Source organism: Akebia trifoliata, chromosome 8 (assembly GCF_017979445.1).
Source record: "Akebia trifoliata isolate Shusen 1 chromosome 8, ASM1797944v1, whole genome shotgun sequence".
Taxonomy (NCBI): domain Eukaryota; kingdom Viridiplantae; phylum Streptophyta; class Magnoliopsida; order Ranunculales; family Lardizabalaceae; genus Akebia; species Akebia trifoliata.
Window position 1 is genome coordinate 2,284,883 of NC_141382.1, and position 16,659 is coordinate 2,301,541.

The 16,659-nt window shown below is 32.7% G+C and overlaps 1 protein-coding gene across 2 annotated transcripts; it reads right to left on the reverse strand.

Annotated features, from left to right (window-relative positions):
• Positions 1-2,038: 2,038 nt before the first annotated feature.
• Positions 2,039-5,460, reverse strand: LOC147395397 (ethylene-responsive transcription factor RAP2-7-like). Of its 2 annotated transcripts, XM_086450855.1 has the most exons (10): positions 4,456-5,459; positions 4,311-4,336; positions 4,172-4,202; positions 3,998-4,085; positions 3,746-3,891; positions 3,508-3,552; positions 3,300-3,403; positions 3,043-3,170; positions 2,632-2,736; positions 2,039-2,436 (listed from the first exon to the last, which is right to left on the reverse strand). In XM_086450855.1, exons 1-10 carry the CDS (start codon positions 5,010-5,012, stop codon positions 2,227-2,229), a joined length of 1,440 nt encoding a protein of 479 aa, XP_086306981.1. In that variant the 5' UTR covers positions 5,013-5,459; the 3' UTR covers positions 2,039-2,226. The 2 variants fall into 2 exon arrangements, with proteins under 2 accessions (XP_086306981.1, XP_086306982.1); XM_086450856.1 differs by lacking the exon at positions 3,508-3,552 and having other exon boundaries at positions 4,456-5,460.
• Between the last annotated feature and the right edge of the window lie 11,199 nt (positions 5,461-16,659).

The following is a 16,659-nucleotide window of genomic DNA, read 5'->3' on the forward strand; positions in this document are numbered from 1 at the left end:
AAAAAGATGGACATAAAAGGTTGAAATTATATGCGTGTTGAAGTATCATGGACCGTCCATTTTTTGTAAATCACTTTTGATAAGATTAAAAGATTAAGATTGAACTGATTTTTGATGAGGGTGATCTCCTCATCATAGAGATCATCCTCATAAAAAATAAGCTCAATCTAAAATTTTTAGTCAACAAAAGACAAAACAAATTGTAGATATATGAATGGATAAATCTTGACCCTATATATGTATATATGGTGACGGACGATGGGACATATGTAAAAACAATGTAATAATAACAAAATTTTAAAATATGGGTTTAAATTTTCGGATTAAATTGATTTTTTGTGAGGATGATCTCTATGATGAAAAGATTATCTTTATATATATATATAAATAAAAGGAGCAGTTCGGCAACCCTAAAGTTTGCCAAGTTTGGTGCCAAACATTTTTTGTAAATCACTTTTGATGGGGTTAGAAGTTTTGGAATAGGCTGATTTTTTGTGAGGATGATCTCTACGGTGAAGAGATCATCCTCACAAAAAATCAGCTCATTTTGAAACTTCTAACCCTAGTTTACAAGTTAAAGAATTGTGGACCGTCCAATTTTTGTAAATCACTTTTGATGGGGTTAGAAGTTTTGGAATATGCTGATTTTTGATGAGGAAGATCTCCTCATCATAGAGATCATCCCCACAAAAAATCAGCTCATTCCAAAGTTTCTAACCCATATTTTGAAAAATGTTTGGCACTAAACTTGGCAAACTTTAGGACTGCTGAACCGTCCCCATACATAAATATATATATATATATATATATATATATATATATATATATATATATATATATATATATATATATAAACAGTCTAATCTGAAACTTCTAACCCCGTCAAAAATTATGTAGAATGTGGACTGTCGATTTTTTACCAATAATTTTTAAACTACTATTAATAGACTTAGAAGTTTCATATTGAACTGATATTTTGTGAAGATGATATTCTCATCATAGAGATCATCCTCACAAAAAAATCAGCTTAATCCGAAATTTTTAACCCATATTTTGAAGAACCATTGTCTTTACATATGTCCCATGATCCACCCCCTATATATATCACCTTGAATTTTATACATATAGAGAAGGGTAAAGATCTAGAAGGCTGGTGAATTTGTTGTTTTTTTCCTATATCAAATGATAAATTTACTATTTTATTTATTTATTTATGACATAAAACCTTGATTTTAATCAAAATGTAACTTTTGATCCAAAGGTTTATTTTATTATTTTTATAAATTCATTTTTAATCTTGCATAGAACAATCCAATGAATAATTCAATATTTTTCAAAAGTGACAAATTTGCTACTTTGCCAAAACAACAAATTAGATACCAAAAATGCATATGTAATAATAATAAGAATTATTACTCTCAAATCGAAAATTCTATACTAATTAAGATCAATACTAAATTTGTAGCAATTAAGTTTCACCATCACAAATCATCGAAATGCATCACATTATTAGTAAAATCTGTTCTTAAGGCGAGTAATCATTTTGTTAAAATAAATTACTAACTACATTAGTAGTTGTGGCCAAAAAGTTGGTGCATTTGGCTAGATTACCCTGCATGTGAGGGTGTATTTATTAAGTAGTTTAAATTTCCTCTATATATGATGACAATTCATAGATTAGAACATGGATAAAGCAATCCAATAAGGCCCTACTATTGGGTGAGAGAAAAAGAAAAGTCCATAGTACATATAGATAGAGAAATCCAATAAGATCCTACAATTGGACATGTGAGAGAGAGAGAGAATAATCTCTTTCCCTATAAGAGCCAGTCTTTCCACGCTGTGCAGAAGAAGAGAACACTGACCTCTTTATCTTTTTTTTCTTACAACAACAATGAGTGATGAGAGCTAAAATACATAGTACAAGCCAAACAAAAAAGCCTAAAAATACGGGGTTCACTTTCACAATAAGATTCATTGAGTTCAGCAAGCATGTTAGAAATATATATATATATATATTAAAAAAAACCCATTAAAATCCCAACAAAAAAAAAAAAACCAAAATTACCAAAAGCAGTTCAAAAAGTTAATAGAAGGGTTCAGTTTAAATCAATCACATAGATCTTTAACTTAATAATACACAACAAAAGGCCACCTTTTTTGAGTAAAACATGGCTTTGATGAAGATGGGGATGATATGTTGTTGTGTAGTGTTGTAATGGTAGATCAGCTCCTGTAATAGTAGTGATGGGGTGGTGGAAGGGCAGCTGATGATGATGAAGCAGTGGTGGTTGAAGAAGAGAATCCTGATGATGCTGCAGTAGAGAACAGTGGCATTAGGCCCACGTTGCCGCCATTGAGGCTGCCGTGCATTTTCCATGCCCAGTTCGAGGGTCCGGTTGGACCTACTTCGACCCTCTTCTCTATCGCACTTCCCTGTCGTATAAGAAAAAAAAAAGTCAAACACTATTAGAAGATCGATTTTCCAACCAAAATGTAATAAAGCACCACAAAGTTTAGAAATTGAATCATAAACACAAACAAACACATGATAATGCCACCGTAATCTTCCAACAAAAAAAGGGTTGATTTCAGAAAATTTATCTAGTAAGGAAACTAACAAAAAATTACCTCATAATTGGGGAAGAAACTGGGATATGGACCAACCCAGATGGGAGGGTGATCGGATGCCATTCCTGGGCCATGAGGGGGTTCACCACCCATTGTCGCTGAAGCCTGCATGTGCACAACAGACACCATAAAATAACAAAATACATTACCCATTTCAATTTAATATAAGCTAGCATCTCAAAGGGACTAAAACAAGTCAACATTCAATATTTGCGAGATGTTTTAAAAACAAGACTCGATCCTATAGTTTTAAAAACTTAATCGAAAAGTTTTTCCGAAAAGTTATTTATGCGACTAATTAAGCTAACTCCTTTAGTTTCTCAAATGTTGAAGTCAATTAATACTAGTGATTTCTAATTTGAAATAATATTTGATGGAAACACAGAACTTTGATTTTTCATTGAATATTACCCTTGTTCTTCTAGTGTCGGGCATGTCATAAGGGCCACTTTGGTAAGGGAAACCATTGACACTATCGTTCCTATTTGAGCCATCGGAAAGAGAAATTCCCAAGTTCAGATCAAGATTGAGGTCCGTGGCTGCAAATCATTAAGAAAAAGACTATAAATTAGTTAACGTAAATGGGTTTTGTCAACAATAGCATATAATATCATCTCCATTAAAAATAATTCAGTAAAACAGTATCAATTACATTAACTAATACATACCTCCATTGTCTACCTCAAAAGTTATCTCCCCCTCATATGTACTCAACTCAAAGTTAGTGACAGCTTCCCTTCCATTACATTTGATGGCCGCCTTGTCGTATGCCCTGATTTCCATAGCAATAAATAAATAAATCGAAATCATGTCAGTTTATCTCTATTAAAAGAATTTGAGTATTAGAGAGATTGGAATTTATGATTAATATAGGACCTTGCAGCATCTACTTCACTGTCGAACAGCCCAAGATATATATACCTATCGATGAAACAAAATTCCCAATTATTTATTTTTCTACTAAGGCTTCTTAGAATATAAATTTAGGATAAAAAAAACTCAACCACTTCATGAGAAGTTTTCACAAACCCATTTTAGAGATCATCAATTTAAGCACTTAAAATTATCGTCTGCATCTCAAATGGAATAAAATCATCAAGAAAGGGTTCCTCACTTCTTGCCAAGAAATTGGCCCATTCGAGCTTCCCATCGACCACATTTGTGGAGTGTAACACCTCTGTATTTCGAGCTGCCCCTTGAAAATCCGGTGCTCTGGCGACGAAGAATGTGCACGAATTCTTCCTTAGTAAGGTTCCTCATCTGAATATAGATCAAACAAAGAGAAAAAAAAAACAATTAAAACTAAAACACACATATACACAAACATAAATGTAATATGAAATTGTAGCCTAAGTCCCTAACCCACCTGTTTAAGATCCTCATCATAGTCAGTGAGATTAAAATTGATATCGGCCTCAACTCCACGAAACTTAATGGCGGCACGATCATATGCTCTGTGTGATTAAAATCCTCTAAAATTAATCAAAATTCACCCTAAACAAACCCAATCACACAAATTTTCGTTTGGATTGAATCTTACCTAGCAGCAGCATGAGCAGTATCAAATCCACCTAAGAAACCAACACCCAAATTCATAGAAAATTACCCAAAAATAAGCAAACAAAATGGGACTGAATAGCAACGAAATTCTACTAAAAAAATATAGATTAATTACTTACCCAAATAAACTTGCTTCCCACAATCCCTGTTCATAGAAAACCCATATCCAAAAATTCGATCAAAATTCAAAAACACCAGAGAAAAAAGAAGAGAAACCCATTAAAGATCAAAATCTAAACTTGATTTTTCTACCGAATTACTAACCAAATATGCGATTCCCATCTCCCAGTTCTACGGTAAAAAGTTACTCCCCGATATTGAGAACTTCGAGACCTAGGCCCTCTTCGACTCTTCTTCACTTGTTGTTGTTGCGGCTGTACGATCTTTACGTCCGGCTGAACTGGGTCAGCTTGACAGAACGAGAGATCCACCCAATGTTGCTGCGACGAAGGAGCCGAAGATGGACCCAAACAGAACCCACCAGCCCCACCAGTTCCTCCGTTTACCGGGAAAAGCTGCTGAGTAACGAAACCAGATGGAAAAATCGGATTCTCGTTCTTGTCTTTAACGGTAACGGTGGTTCTGCTGTTATCCCTTTTGAGGATATCGAAGTTGAAGGCGAAGAGTTGTCCATTACTGCTTCGTGTGGTGTGGGTCGAGCAGGAATCTTCGTCGCCTCCATTGCTTGAAGCTTCGGCATTAACGACTGAAGAATTCGAAGATCCAGAATCGTCCATTTGGCCTCGAAAAGCTTTTGGAGGATTCTCCATCCTCATCATCTCTTCTTCTTCGCAGGTCGAATGGGCATTAAGATCCAACATTTTTTACTTCTTTTGGTTCAAATTCTTCCTAATTTGATCTACGATTAGTGAGTTTTCTTCTTGAGAATAAGAAATTTGTTCTACATGAATATAAAAGGAAAGAACAGAGAACAAAGCATTTGCCCTTCGATTGAATCTGTTGTTTTGTTTCAGAAGCTATGAAGAAGAGGAGATTAAATGAAGAGAACCCAAATAGAAAAAACAGAGTATCGGATCCGAAAATTCAAGACCAGAGACTACCAAAGACTGACAAAAAAAACATTGAAGTTCTCAGTGAGAGAGAAAGAGTGCGAGAGAGACTCGGGTCCTTAGGACCAGATGGGATGCGTTAAGGAACATGTATAGCTTTTTTGTATTTCTGTTCACTCCATTTTTTTCCTCTTTAAATTTATAAGAAAGATATTGCTTCAAGGGTCAAGGAAAAGAAATGCTCTCTCTCTCTCTCTCTCTCTCGCTCACAAGTAACAAGTTCACCGGTTTTTCTAGGTTGGAAGTTTTAATATCTCTGGGTCATTTTCCTTTTAATAATATATTCAAGAAAACGTGTTTGAGAGAAAATTTCAGAAAATAATTTACTGACATTAAATTTTAATTTTTTTTTGTTGACAAAAAAAAATTATTTACCCGTATTCGATAGCCGTCACAAACATGTGAAAAAGGACAAATTGGTTTTAGTATTAGAGAAATCTTTTTCTTACTAACTTAGTAAGATTTTTAGCCTTGCTAAGGGTCATTTTGCTCAAATAAATTATCACATCACAGTCGTCTAAGTTTCTTTTTTTTTTTTTTAAACTTGGATAACAAATCAAAAAATATTTTCTTTTGGGCTTGATGAAAGGTTTTGAAAATACAAGACCATCCAACATAAAATTAAAATTCAACATTGAAAAATAGTATTTTTTGGATTTTTTTTTCTTTCAAAGTTCAAGTAATTATTTACTCTAATACATCAAGCATCCGATTGTGTTTTTGAATGTCATACAGGGAGCCCAAAGACGCTTAGTGAGGGTGAAATACTTACTAACTTAGTAAGGCTACTTTTGGGACGAGTTTTAATGCAATTAGATGAGCCCACCTATTTGTAGATCAAATGATTTGATGAAGGGTTTTTTTTTTTTTTAACCAAAATATTGATTTGGTTACCCATTGCTTCATAAGTTCCTTTGATGTATGACATATATATATGAGAGCTTGTACAATTATAGGAAAAAATAATTAAAAGAAAGATTTTTTTAAAAGACATTATCATGAAAAAAATTTTATGACAAAAGTAGAATTGGTTTTTAATTATGGGAGTGTAGGTAATCTTGGAAAAAAATAACTTTAGGTCGTAGAAAAAATATTTTTTTAGTGGATGGGTTGGAAAAATATTTACCTGAAAATTGTATTTGTTATTCGAAATCAATTTTCCACCCTTTTGCGCAATCATAGAAACTCTTACATAACCCGAAGGGATTGACCTAATGGCAAGTCAAGTCTTGTTAAGCTTCTCGTGAAGGGGTAAGTTAAGTGTTTGAAACCCTGCAAAGTCTTGTTAACCTTCTCGTGAAGGGGTAGGTTAAGTGTTTGAAACCCTGCAAAACAATAAATTTCTTGGGACTACCCTCCAGGGTTTGATTGACCCTCGACACAATTAATTACACATATGACTTTTCGAGGGGGAGGGGGTGGGTCGTGTGACTGTTTTGGTTTTAAAACTCGATTTTGCATCTCGTCTTGTCCAAACCCAATACCAAGTCATTTCAAACGAGTTTTCTGATATGTTTGAGATGTTTTATTCAAAAAATTAAAAATTTTGAACAAAAGGTATTAAATCTCGATAAAAAAAAAGTGACTTGTGAGTTGGTCTCGTTCAACTCTGATACCGAGTTAAGTCGGGCGATACGTCTTAATCTCTGACAAACTGTAAAACCATTATGATCATGGGATTAGTCTCACCCACTCGAAGGGTGAGGATACAAGTGGAAGGACAAAAATAAATAAATAAATAATGGACACTCTTACATCTTTTGATTACTACAAAGGATTAGGTTAAGGTAATTCCCTCACAAAATTTGCAAAATAGAGAAATGATTTAATACATATAACATATTCATATTGACGTTTCGATTATCATGTTGGATATATATTGGGGTTACGCTCCAATGCTCAAGTCAGCATAAAATATATTTATATAATCATTCCATGATATTTATTGGATCTAAATCCGAACTTGAATTAATTACAACTGTTTTTGGATCTTTTACTTGTGGAATCCTTATTAATTGTTTCCTCAAATCCTATGTTTACATCGATCTTAAGACAACACACATTTGAATGGGAAGGAAATAAATTTGCACACGGCACACAACTTATAAAATAAGATTATATCATGGTTTCAAAACTCGTTTGAGATCGAGATATATCGCCTAAGTCGTCCCGGTATTGCCCAACAATAAAATGGATGGACAAGTCAATGTATCAGATGAGATTTAAAATTCACGTTCATTTTTCTCATTATTGAACGAGATGTCTCAGACGTATCGAAAACTCATTTCAGACGACTTGATCTCGTTCACGAGTGAGACATCAAAACGACTTTTAAAACCATTGATTAATATAGCACAATAACAATCAAACTTTATCTTAAAATTTTGGCGTCGACCAATCAATCATGTTCTTCTTTTCCCTATGTCCAAGGTCAAGTCTTCTATCATCGAGAAAGAGTTTACATATCTTTCTAATTATGGTTGCGATAAGCTTTTCGATGATAAAATAAGATTCCATCATTTTCTTAAAATTAATTTCTTCCTTAAAAGTCAAGTCATTATAGGTCCCCACAAGATCAATCAATGGGCCCACAATGATAAGGATATCCTAGCCGAATATCTTAATCAAGTTGGACAAATTTAACCAGACACAAGTGGCCTTTTCTTTGGGACCATTAGCTCTATTTTCATTAAGGGTCAAAATTTTACTTAAAAACAATCTAACGGCTAGGATCATCCCTCCTACAAGTTGTGTGAAACCATCAGTTTTTTATCACAAAAAATATAGTTAAATACTATGATCATCTTAGGTTTCCTATTTTGTATCTATATATTTATTTATCCAATTATTTAATGTTTTTTTAGTTTGTCTTGCCTCATATATTATTAATGCGGGCAAGAGCCGTAGACGTCGTTAACTGCCCGAAACGAGCCAGCTGTTCACCATTACCTACCCGAAGTTGCCCGGCTCACTCAATAACGCACTTGCTTTTTAAGATATTTTATGATTCCTGCGTCACTGTGCCAGGATAAAAAAAAGATCCATGTGGAGTAAGATGGAACTTGTAGTTTAGTAACTAAAAAACTCCAAGAACTACATTATCTAAACCCAATAAAAAATATAAAAAGACGGACGATGAAGAGGAGAGAGGAGGAGCGGGTGAAAAGCGACAATAGATGATTAGACGATTTTTGTCCTTTTGTTGGCATGAAATGCCCGACGTGTCCTAATCATTTATTACAATGCCACGTGTCAGTTAGATTTCTTTTTTAAATTACCACACTACCCTTTCGTCAATAATATCTTACGTTCACGGGAGTGATCCTATTGGCACACCAACTTTTAATTACAACGCACGAAATGGTAATTCAGCCTTATAGTAAACAGTTGTTTACCTATGGTGTGTTACACGTAAATGTTGGTGTGTTAATAGCAGATCTCGCACACAATCCTGTAGAAATTTCCAAATTTCCACATACAAACGTATGAAATTGGATTCTCTAGAACGAGGAGAGTCAACCAATGGGTTACACATGTTTATGGGCCTAAAAAGAAACAATTAGGTGGAATCCAAATTAGTGGGCCCAATGACTGATACGTCCATGATCAAGCTTATCATCTGATGAATTTGATAATTTTCAATAAGGAAGAACAAAATTTCTCATAACCATTCCTCTAGATGGCCGAGGCTGAACCTAAACAAAGCAAACATTAGTTCCAAATCATAATAATAAGCGAATTCTCGGGCAAACGAACTTACTCTATTAAAGACGACCTATGACATTCAAAGCCAGTCGAAGGCTCGCACATGTCCTAAAAAGCCAATCAAGGAGTTGTTTTAGAGTAAATTAGCTCCAAGGGTCTTCTTGGGGACGTAGTTCCAATTCTTCTAGTGATATCCACCATACTAACATGTTGATTTCTCATTTTCTTCTCTTTTTGATTCATTGTGTTTGATTCGTTATTAGTAATTAAATCATGAATATTTGATACTCTAAAACATACGAGATAATCCAATTTTTAATCTTCAATAATTAATTAATATTGTTCTTGATGTAGTTCAAATCAATTAACAAATCCTACTAAATGGATGTCCAAGTCAAGTCGGATCAATTTTTTTGGTGAAAACAAATCAAATAAAAATAAAAAAATAGATGGCACCCACTTCAATCTTGTGCGCCACATGATTATTTTGGACTTAAATGACCTTAGTTGAGAAAATTGAGTTTTCACATTTCACTATTTTCAACATAAAGAAATTTGAGTTTTCAAATCTACCTTAAAAAATGTGGAAGTTTAGTTTAATTTGTTGTGAGTTTCACTTGGACGACTTAACGTAAGTAATAATAAACATAAAATTCAAATATTTTATACTTGAAAGTTAGAATCTTCTTTGTACTTGCATGATAAATCCTTCACAATTAGTCCACATTTGTAGATTTAAAGAATTTGAGTTAATAAAGCATCACATTTCGATCAACGAAAATGACAAATAAATATCAAAAGTCAAAACAAAGAATGTTTTCTCACCAATAAGAGTTTTAACGTTAGGAGAAAAGGTAATTCCACCTTATCTTTTGACCATCTATGTTTGACAATTTGGTGTTCCATCACATCTTAATCTTTAAAATCAACTATGACTTTAAATACTCTTCAAATGTCTCCAATTCAAGAATTTGATGTTAAAAAAGGAAATCATATATAACTTGTTTAAGAATTGAATTTAATCTTGTTCGAGACCAAGATGATTCGTCTAAGTTGACTCGTTATTGTCCTGTAGCAAGACGAGTTGACAAGTCGTCTCAAATACATGATTTGTCTTGATTTTAAGTTTTTTTAATCTCATCTGAGACAAGACGTTAAAACGAGTTTTAAAACCATGGATCACAGAGTGCACTAGTCTTTATTTTAGTTCTTGATAATGAAAAATGGGCATTAAAACATGGAACTTGTAAATAAACCTGGTTACCATATTTGGTTATTTTGGGATGAAAAACTACTGAATTTATTGTTAGAGGTTGAAGAAAAGGGTGCTTAGGTAATTTTTCATTAATATATGATAAAAGACCGACGTCAACAGGCATGCTTCAATTTGAAAACATTAAATTCAAGGGCTTCTTAGTCTTTTTACACCACAGTTAGAACGAGTTATTGGAATAAAACTCGGCGATAAAAAGAACTCCTAATGGCAGACAAGTCTTGTCAACCCCATAAACAAACCATCTCTCACCAATCAAATCAAATCAAAGTAATCACCACCGTCAAATTCTCCTCCAAAGACAAAGCAAGAAACACGGGAATGTCGAGTCTGTCCCCACCCCCCACCCCCCACCCCCCACGTAGATCCTTTCCCCTTAGGGAAACCTTCTACCTTAAAAACCCTTCCCAACCTCATTTTCCTATTATGGAAACCTCAACAAACCCAAACGATTACGACTAATCTAACTGGTTATAGCCGGTTGTACCAGTCACCCTCCAATAATACATCTATCCTATCCTGACCTGCCACGTTCACCAAAAATAGCATCTAATATTTTATCTATATTTCTTTATCTTTTTCTCCTAAAGTTGTGGACTCTCAATCAAATATAAAATATTATTTTTATTTTTATTAATTAAATTAAAAGGCTTTTTTTTTTTTTTTTTCTGGGGGTCCACAGTTGAGTACAGAGAGAATACGTGCGTTGAAGGTAAGCGACACTAGCTCCCACATATACAAGATGAAAGCCATAAAAGAACAAAATTGAATAAAATATAATTTAAATAAATTGGTAGATTTGGTAATTTAAAAAGAAGAAAGGGTTATTTGATAAATCTTAATCGTAAAAAAATACCTTCCCGGGAAATCCGCTGCAAAAAACAGCGGTTTTCGCTTTACATCATCTCTTCTTCGTGTAATCTTTTCACTTACTTATTGATTTCGTCTTTTGTGTTTTTGTCAGATCAATGGCATTTTCGATATTTTTTTTGGTGGTACTGAGGTTAAGGCAGGAAAAAAAATATATTAGAAAAGTAATAGAATAATTTATATATATAACCTTCTGAATTTCAAAAATATTTTATATGCCCCTTATTTTCAAACGGATTAACATATACCCCTTGATTATTGTCTTCAAGTATGTATGAAACAAGATTAAATGACTAAAATACCCTAATTTATTGTTCTTCTTACAATTGAATAATTACTTGATTTTTTTGAAGATTTTTTTTGCTCACAAATTTCATATGATTATTCATCCGTGACACATGAAGTTTAATATGGGTAATTTTGTAAATTGAGGATGCCCTCTATACACGTGGGCTAATGTCATTGGTCGATTCCGTATACAATGAGATTTGTGAGGGAAATTTGAGAGTATTTTTTTCCCGATTTTTTTTATTGTTTCATCTTTTTTCTCATGATTTTTTATCCATTTCAAGTGCAGCTTTATTTGTTTGATTAAGAGAACAAAAAAACATATTTTGTATGAATTGCTTTTAATGCTTTCATCTACCACATATGGACACACATGTATATGGGTTGCATTCAGAGGCCTTAAAGAAAGTCAAACATTGTACCAAATATTTTTTCAATGTATGGGTTAGAAGTTTCAGAATGAGTTGATTTTTGTGATTATGATCTCTATGATGAGCATAGATCATTTTCACAAAAAATCAGCTCATTTCGGGACCTCTAACCTCATTAAAAGTGATTTATAAAAATCAAATGATCTATGATTCTTCAACTTGTAAACAAGGGTTAGAAGTTTCAGAATGAGCTGATTTTTACTGATGATGATCTCTTTGTCATAGAGATCATCCTCACAAAAAATCAGCTCATTTTGAAACTTCTTACCCTCATTTTCAAAAATGTTTGGCTCACTTTAGGGCCTCCGAACAGTTCCTTATGTATATAATAAATTCATAACTATTTTTCAATTACTAAGAAGTTTTTTTGTGTTGTTAACAAGACAAATTTGACGGTAAATTCCCCATTCCCAAGAATAAATATTTGGTCTTCAATAGAAGATCCATTTTGTAGGAGATTAATATTACTTTCATGGATTGTAATTCCTCTAGGGGCCTTTTCATATGAACTTAGTACTTGAATCAAAATGTATAGCTCGTTAGGAAAAAAAAAAGGAGATTGTTCTTAGAGATTGTGAGGGAATCTCCATTGTAGCTTTAGTAGGTTATCAACGAGATAAAATGGTTTCTATTTATGAATTGGAAGCTATGAGAAAAGGATGAGCATGACTACCAATTTTGATATTTAGATGCTTTTATATATTCCCAAGCCACAATTCAATGGTTTAAATGGTAAATGCACTACTCCTTAGAGGATAAAAGGCAAGTTAATGCTATCAAGCCATTACGTCACTATTCTTAGAAATCAAGATATCCCAGGTAGAGATCAAAATTTTGATTTCTTTCATATGTTCTGAGAGTATGTTATTCCCTCATGATTTCCCAGATGAATTGGATTGTATTTTAGGAGAGGATACTAAGGAGAATTTATGTAAGAGGGCAATTTTTTGTTTCGCTCTGTTATATTTCTAGTAGGGGATCTACATTACCTTTAATTATCTTTTTTTTTTTTAAATAATGGAAATAAAGTTTTAAACCCAATTAAAATTTTCAAATAAATCAAGCATTGAAGATCATCCATTTTGGAGATAACATTACCAGTTTTCTTTGTAAAAATTCAAGTACTGCAAAATAAAATAAGTTTACAATCATACCTTTTTACCAATTTTATGGGTAAGCTGGGCTTGAGCCCACAACCTCAAAGTTGTTTTTCTATGTGTCAATCCAACTGAGCTATATGGCTCTAAGTCCAGTTTATAGTCATAATTAATTAATTATCAAATCGGTTGAAGATTTTTTTTAATAAGAGATTGAAGATAAGGGTATTTTGGCCATTTTTCATTAGTCTCTTGTATAAGTCCACAATCAAGGGTGTCTGTCTTGACTTTGTGTTTTTGAAGGCATATCAGATATTCACAAAAACCCTGAGGGGTAAATGTTTAAGAACCCAAAATAAAATATTGTCAGCCCGGACAAACCGTAAACCCTTGTTCTCGACTATTAGATCTTTATTGAGATGTGCTGATTATTTAGTTTCCTGTTGTGTTAACTGTCGGCAAGGAGTACGAGGTTTACGCCTTGGGAGACGTGGAAGCTTAGTCTCCACTCATAGAAAGTCTTCCCTTCCACACATCCACCCTATCTCTCTCTCTCTCTCTAACTTTTTTGTGGACAAACTTTTCTCTGTCTAGATTTAGTTTTTCTTATACTTTATTATTGCTAAATCCTAAATTATGTAAAAAAACCAACCGTACCACTTTTAGCATAAGAGTCCCCTAACCTTACTAAGTTAGTAAGAATTTTAATTTTACTAAGGGTCATTGGGTTCACCTTTTGACATCCAAAAACATGATCCGATACTTCAGGGTTGTAAAGGATTAAATTTTATGGAATTTGATTAAAAAAATATTTTTCACCATTAAATTTCATTTTTAAGTTTGGGAGTTATGTGAAATTTTGGTAACCGTCAATTTTCAAAACCTTGGATATGGTTCAAAAGAATTATTCTTTTTTTTTTTTATCTGAATTTTTTACGAAACATAGAGAGTTGTGGTGTTGGATTTCTGATGTAACAATTTATTTGACTAGACCGACTCTTTGTAAAGCTCGAAATCTTACCATCTTAGTAAGAAAAGGATTTAACTTATTATAAAAAAATGTTGAGTGAGTCTAGCATTACTAAATTGGTGAGATTAAAAAAACGAAGAACTTAATATATATGGGTCTCATTCGGAAGAAACATTAGGGAGAGAAAATTTGTCTTGTATTGGATTAAAAGTATCGGATTAACCTAATTTTTTGTAATAATGGTCTCTATGATGAGAAAATCATCATTATAATTGAAATTTCAAACCCTATCAAAAGGATTTACAAATTAATAATAAAAATCGATAGTTCACGATTCTAAATCACTTTTGATGGGGTTAAAAGTTTCAGAGGGTGCCATCATATTATCACGACTCATTTACATATTATTTATCTTTCCTTCTCCCTTCAACTAAAGGACGTAAATGCTTAAATTATCAAAATATCATTATAATTATAAATAGAAAAAAAATTGACAATAGTATATATGACCCTTTTCATAGTTATTAAAAAAATATTCAACAACATTAGTTTTTAATTTTTTATTCTATAATAATTTCTTCAAATTGGTATCTATATGCAACTAACACACCTAATCTTTGTCAAGTTTAAGGAAATTCTAATCCCAAAAATCCTAAAAATATAAAATAAATCAAGTTGTCGATCAATCATCAATGGCTATAGGATCCAATGTCACTCAAAATTTTTTTATTCCCAATTAAAGAATAAAACTTTGTATTTTGGTTCCCATTGATGGACGAGTGGGAATCATTTCTCGTTGTAAACAAGATTTTTTTTAAAAAAGATTAAATTTAATTTATTCTTTGAATTCAAAGTTATCTTTTAAAAAATTATTTTAAAAAACATAAACATATATAATTAAAAGAGTTTAAATTCGATGATTTGATAGTTTATTAACCTCTCACTGTTATAGCAAGTTCATTGAATCAAAGATGAGATTCACCCAACAACTCTAATACTTAGGACAAGTACTTTGAATAATATTCTGCACTACAAAAATTTGTTTTTTTTTTTTTTTTAATTTTTAAAATTCTCATATATTTGCATTTAAGAATGGTACCCAAAACCATTGCATTAAGTCAACTAATTTATTAAATTGAGGATCAAATTAAATAGTAGGAGAATTTTTAATTTTTTTAACTAGAATGTGAATAAAATTCTTTTAGATTAATTTGATCGATTAAAATTTAAGATTTTGAGAAATTGATGATCAAAAGGGCTTATGGCCATTTTTTTGCAGAGGTGTAAGGTTTAAAAATACAAATCCGTGATGTGTGATTGTACAGGACACTACATTCAACATTGAGTTGACATGAAGGTGTGCACAAAATCATAAATTCTTTCCCTCAAGGTACGAGTGAAACATTCATGATTTCATGGACAGGACACTACATTTGATACTGAGTTGACGTGGAGGTGTGCACGAAATCATAGATTCTTTCCTTCAAGATATGAGTGAGAAGCATCCATGATTCCGTGAACATCTCCATGCCAGTTTAATGTTGAATGTAGTATCTCACGTAATCACTCTAAAACGACTCTTTCTAAAAATTAAAATGATGTCTAACTACACATTAGGGTTTTATCGAGATTGAATCTTAGTCAAGTGGTAACTAATGCATTAGGGATTCCTTCATAAAAATTATGAAGGAAGAAATATATGTAAGTAAAACTTAGGGCATATTAGTACTTTCAGACCTTCACACCCCCAACGAGTTTGAAATAAAACTCGGCGATGAAAACAGGCAAACATGAGTGGCAGACAAGTCTAGTCACACCAATAATCCATCTTGCCACTCAAATCACTAGAAAATAAATCACAACCGTCCATTCCTCACCAATACAAAAAGTTTGACAGATAGATTATAAAAACACGAGAGTATCGAACAACCGACGTAAAACCTTTCCTCTTAAGGCAAAATTTTCTACCTTAAAAACTTTTTCCTTAACTCTTTTCCTATTATGGCAACCTCAAACCAAACAAAATGATTTCGACCAACCTAACTGGTTATAGCCGGTTGTACCGGTAAGTCTCGTTTATAATCGATCCCACTTTTAACCAACGGTCACCTTCCACGTACGCCAAAATCATATAGAATATATATATATATATTTTTAATTTATATTTATCTCCTAAAGTTGTGGACAGCATTCGATCAAACATAAATAAATATTTTAAATTAAAAAGGATTTCTAGTGGGATCCACATTAGATTAGAGAGAGAATTCGTGCGTTGAAGGTAAGCGACACAGTCATAAATTCAATTAAAGAAAGAAGAATAATTTAAATATTTGGTAAATCTGGTAATTTGAGAAAGAACAAAGGGTGAATGCATAACGCTTCTTTCCTAAACCCTTTTTGGGCCTAATAAAACTGTCTAAGCCCAAGCCCGAACCTAACAGGCTGGAGCATAGGGTCAGAGCTCGAGTTGATTTTCAAAGTCAATCGAAATGATTAAATTTATACATATTCTTGAATTGTTTGGTAATATTTTTACTTAATTAATGTTGCTTGGATCTTAGTCATTAAGAGGAGGCTCAACTATAACATGTTCTTTAAATTACTAGAAGAATGTGGGGGCTGTCAATGGATCAGCTCATTGCCAAAATCTGATCCACTCTGATCTGATAATTTTGGGTTTGGATCGATGTTTTGGATTTTAATAAGGATCCCATCTGATACCTTATTTGATCGGATTTGGATTAAATGTGATTTGATCTGATAA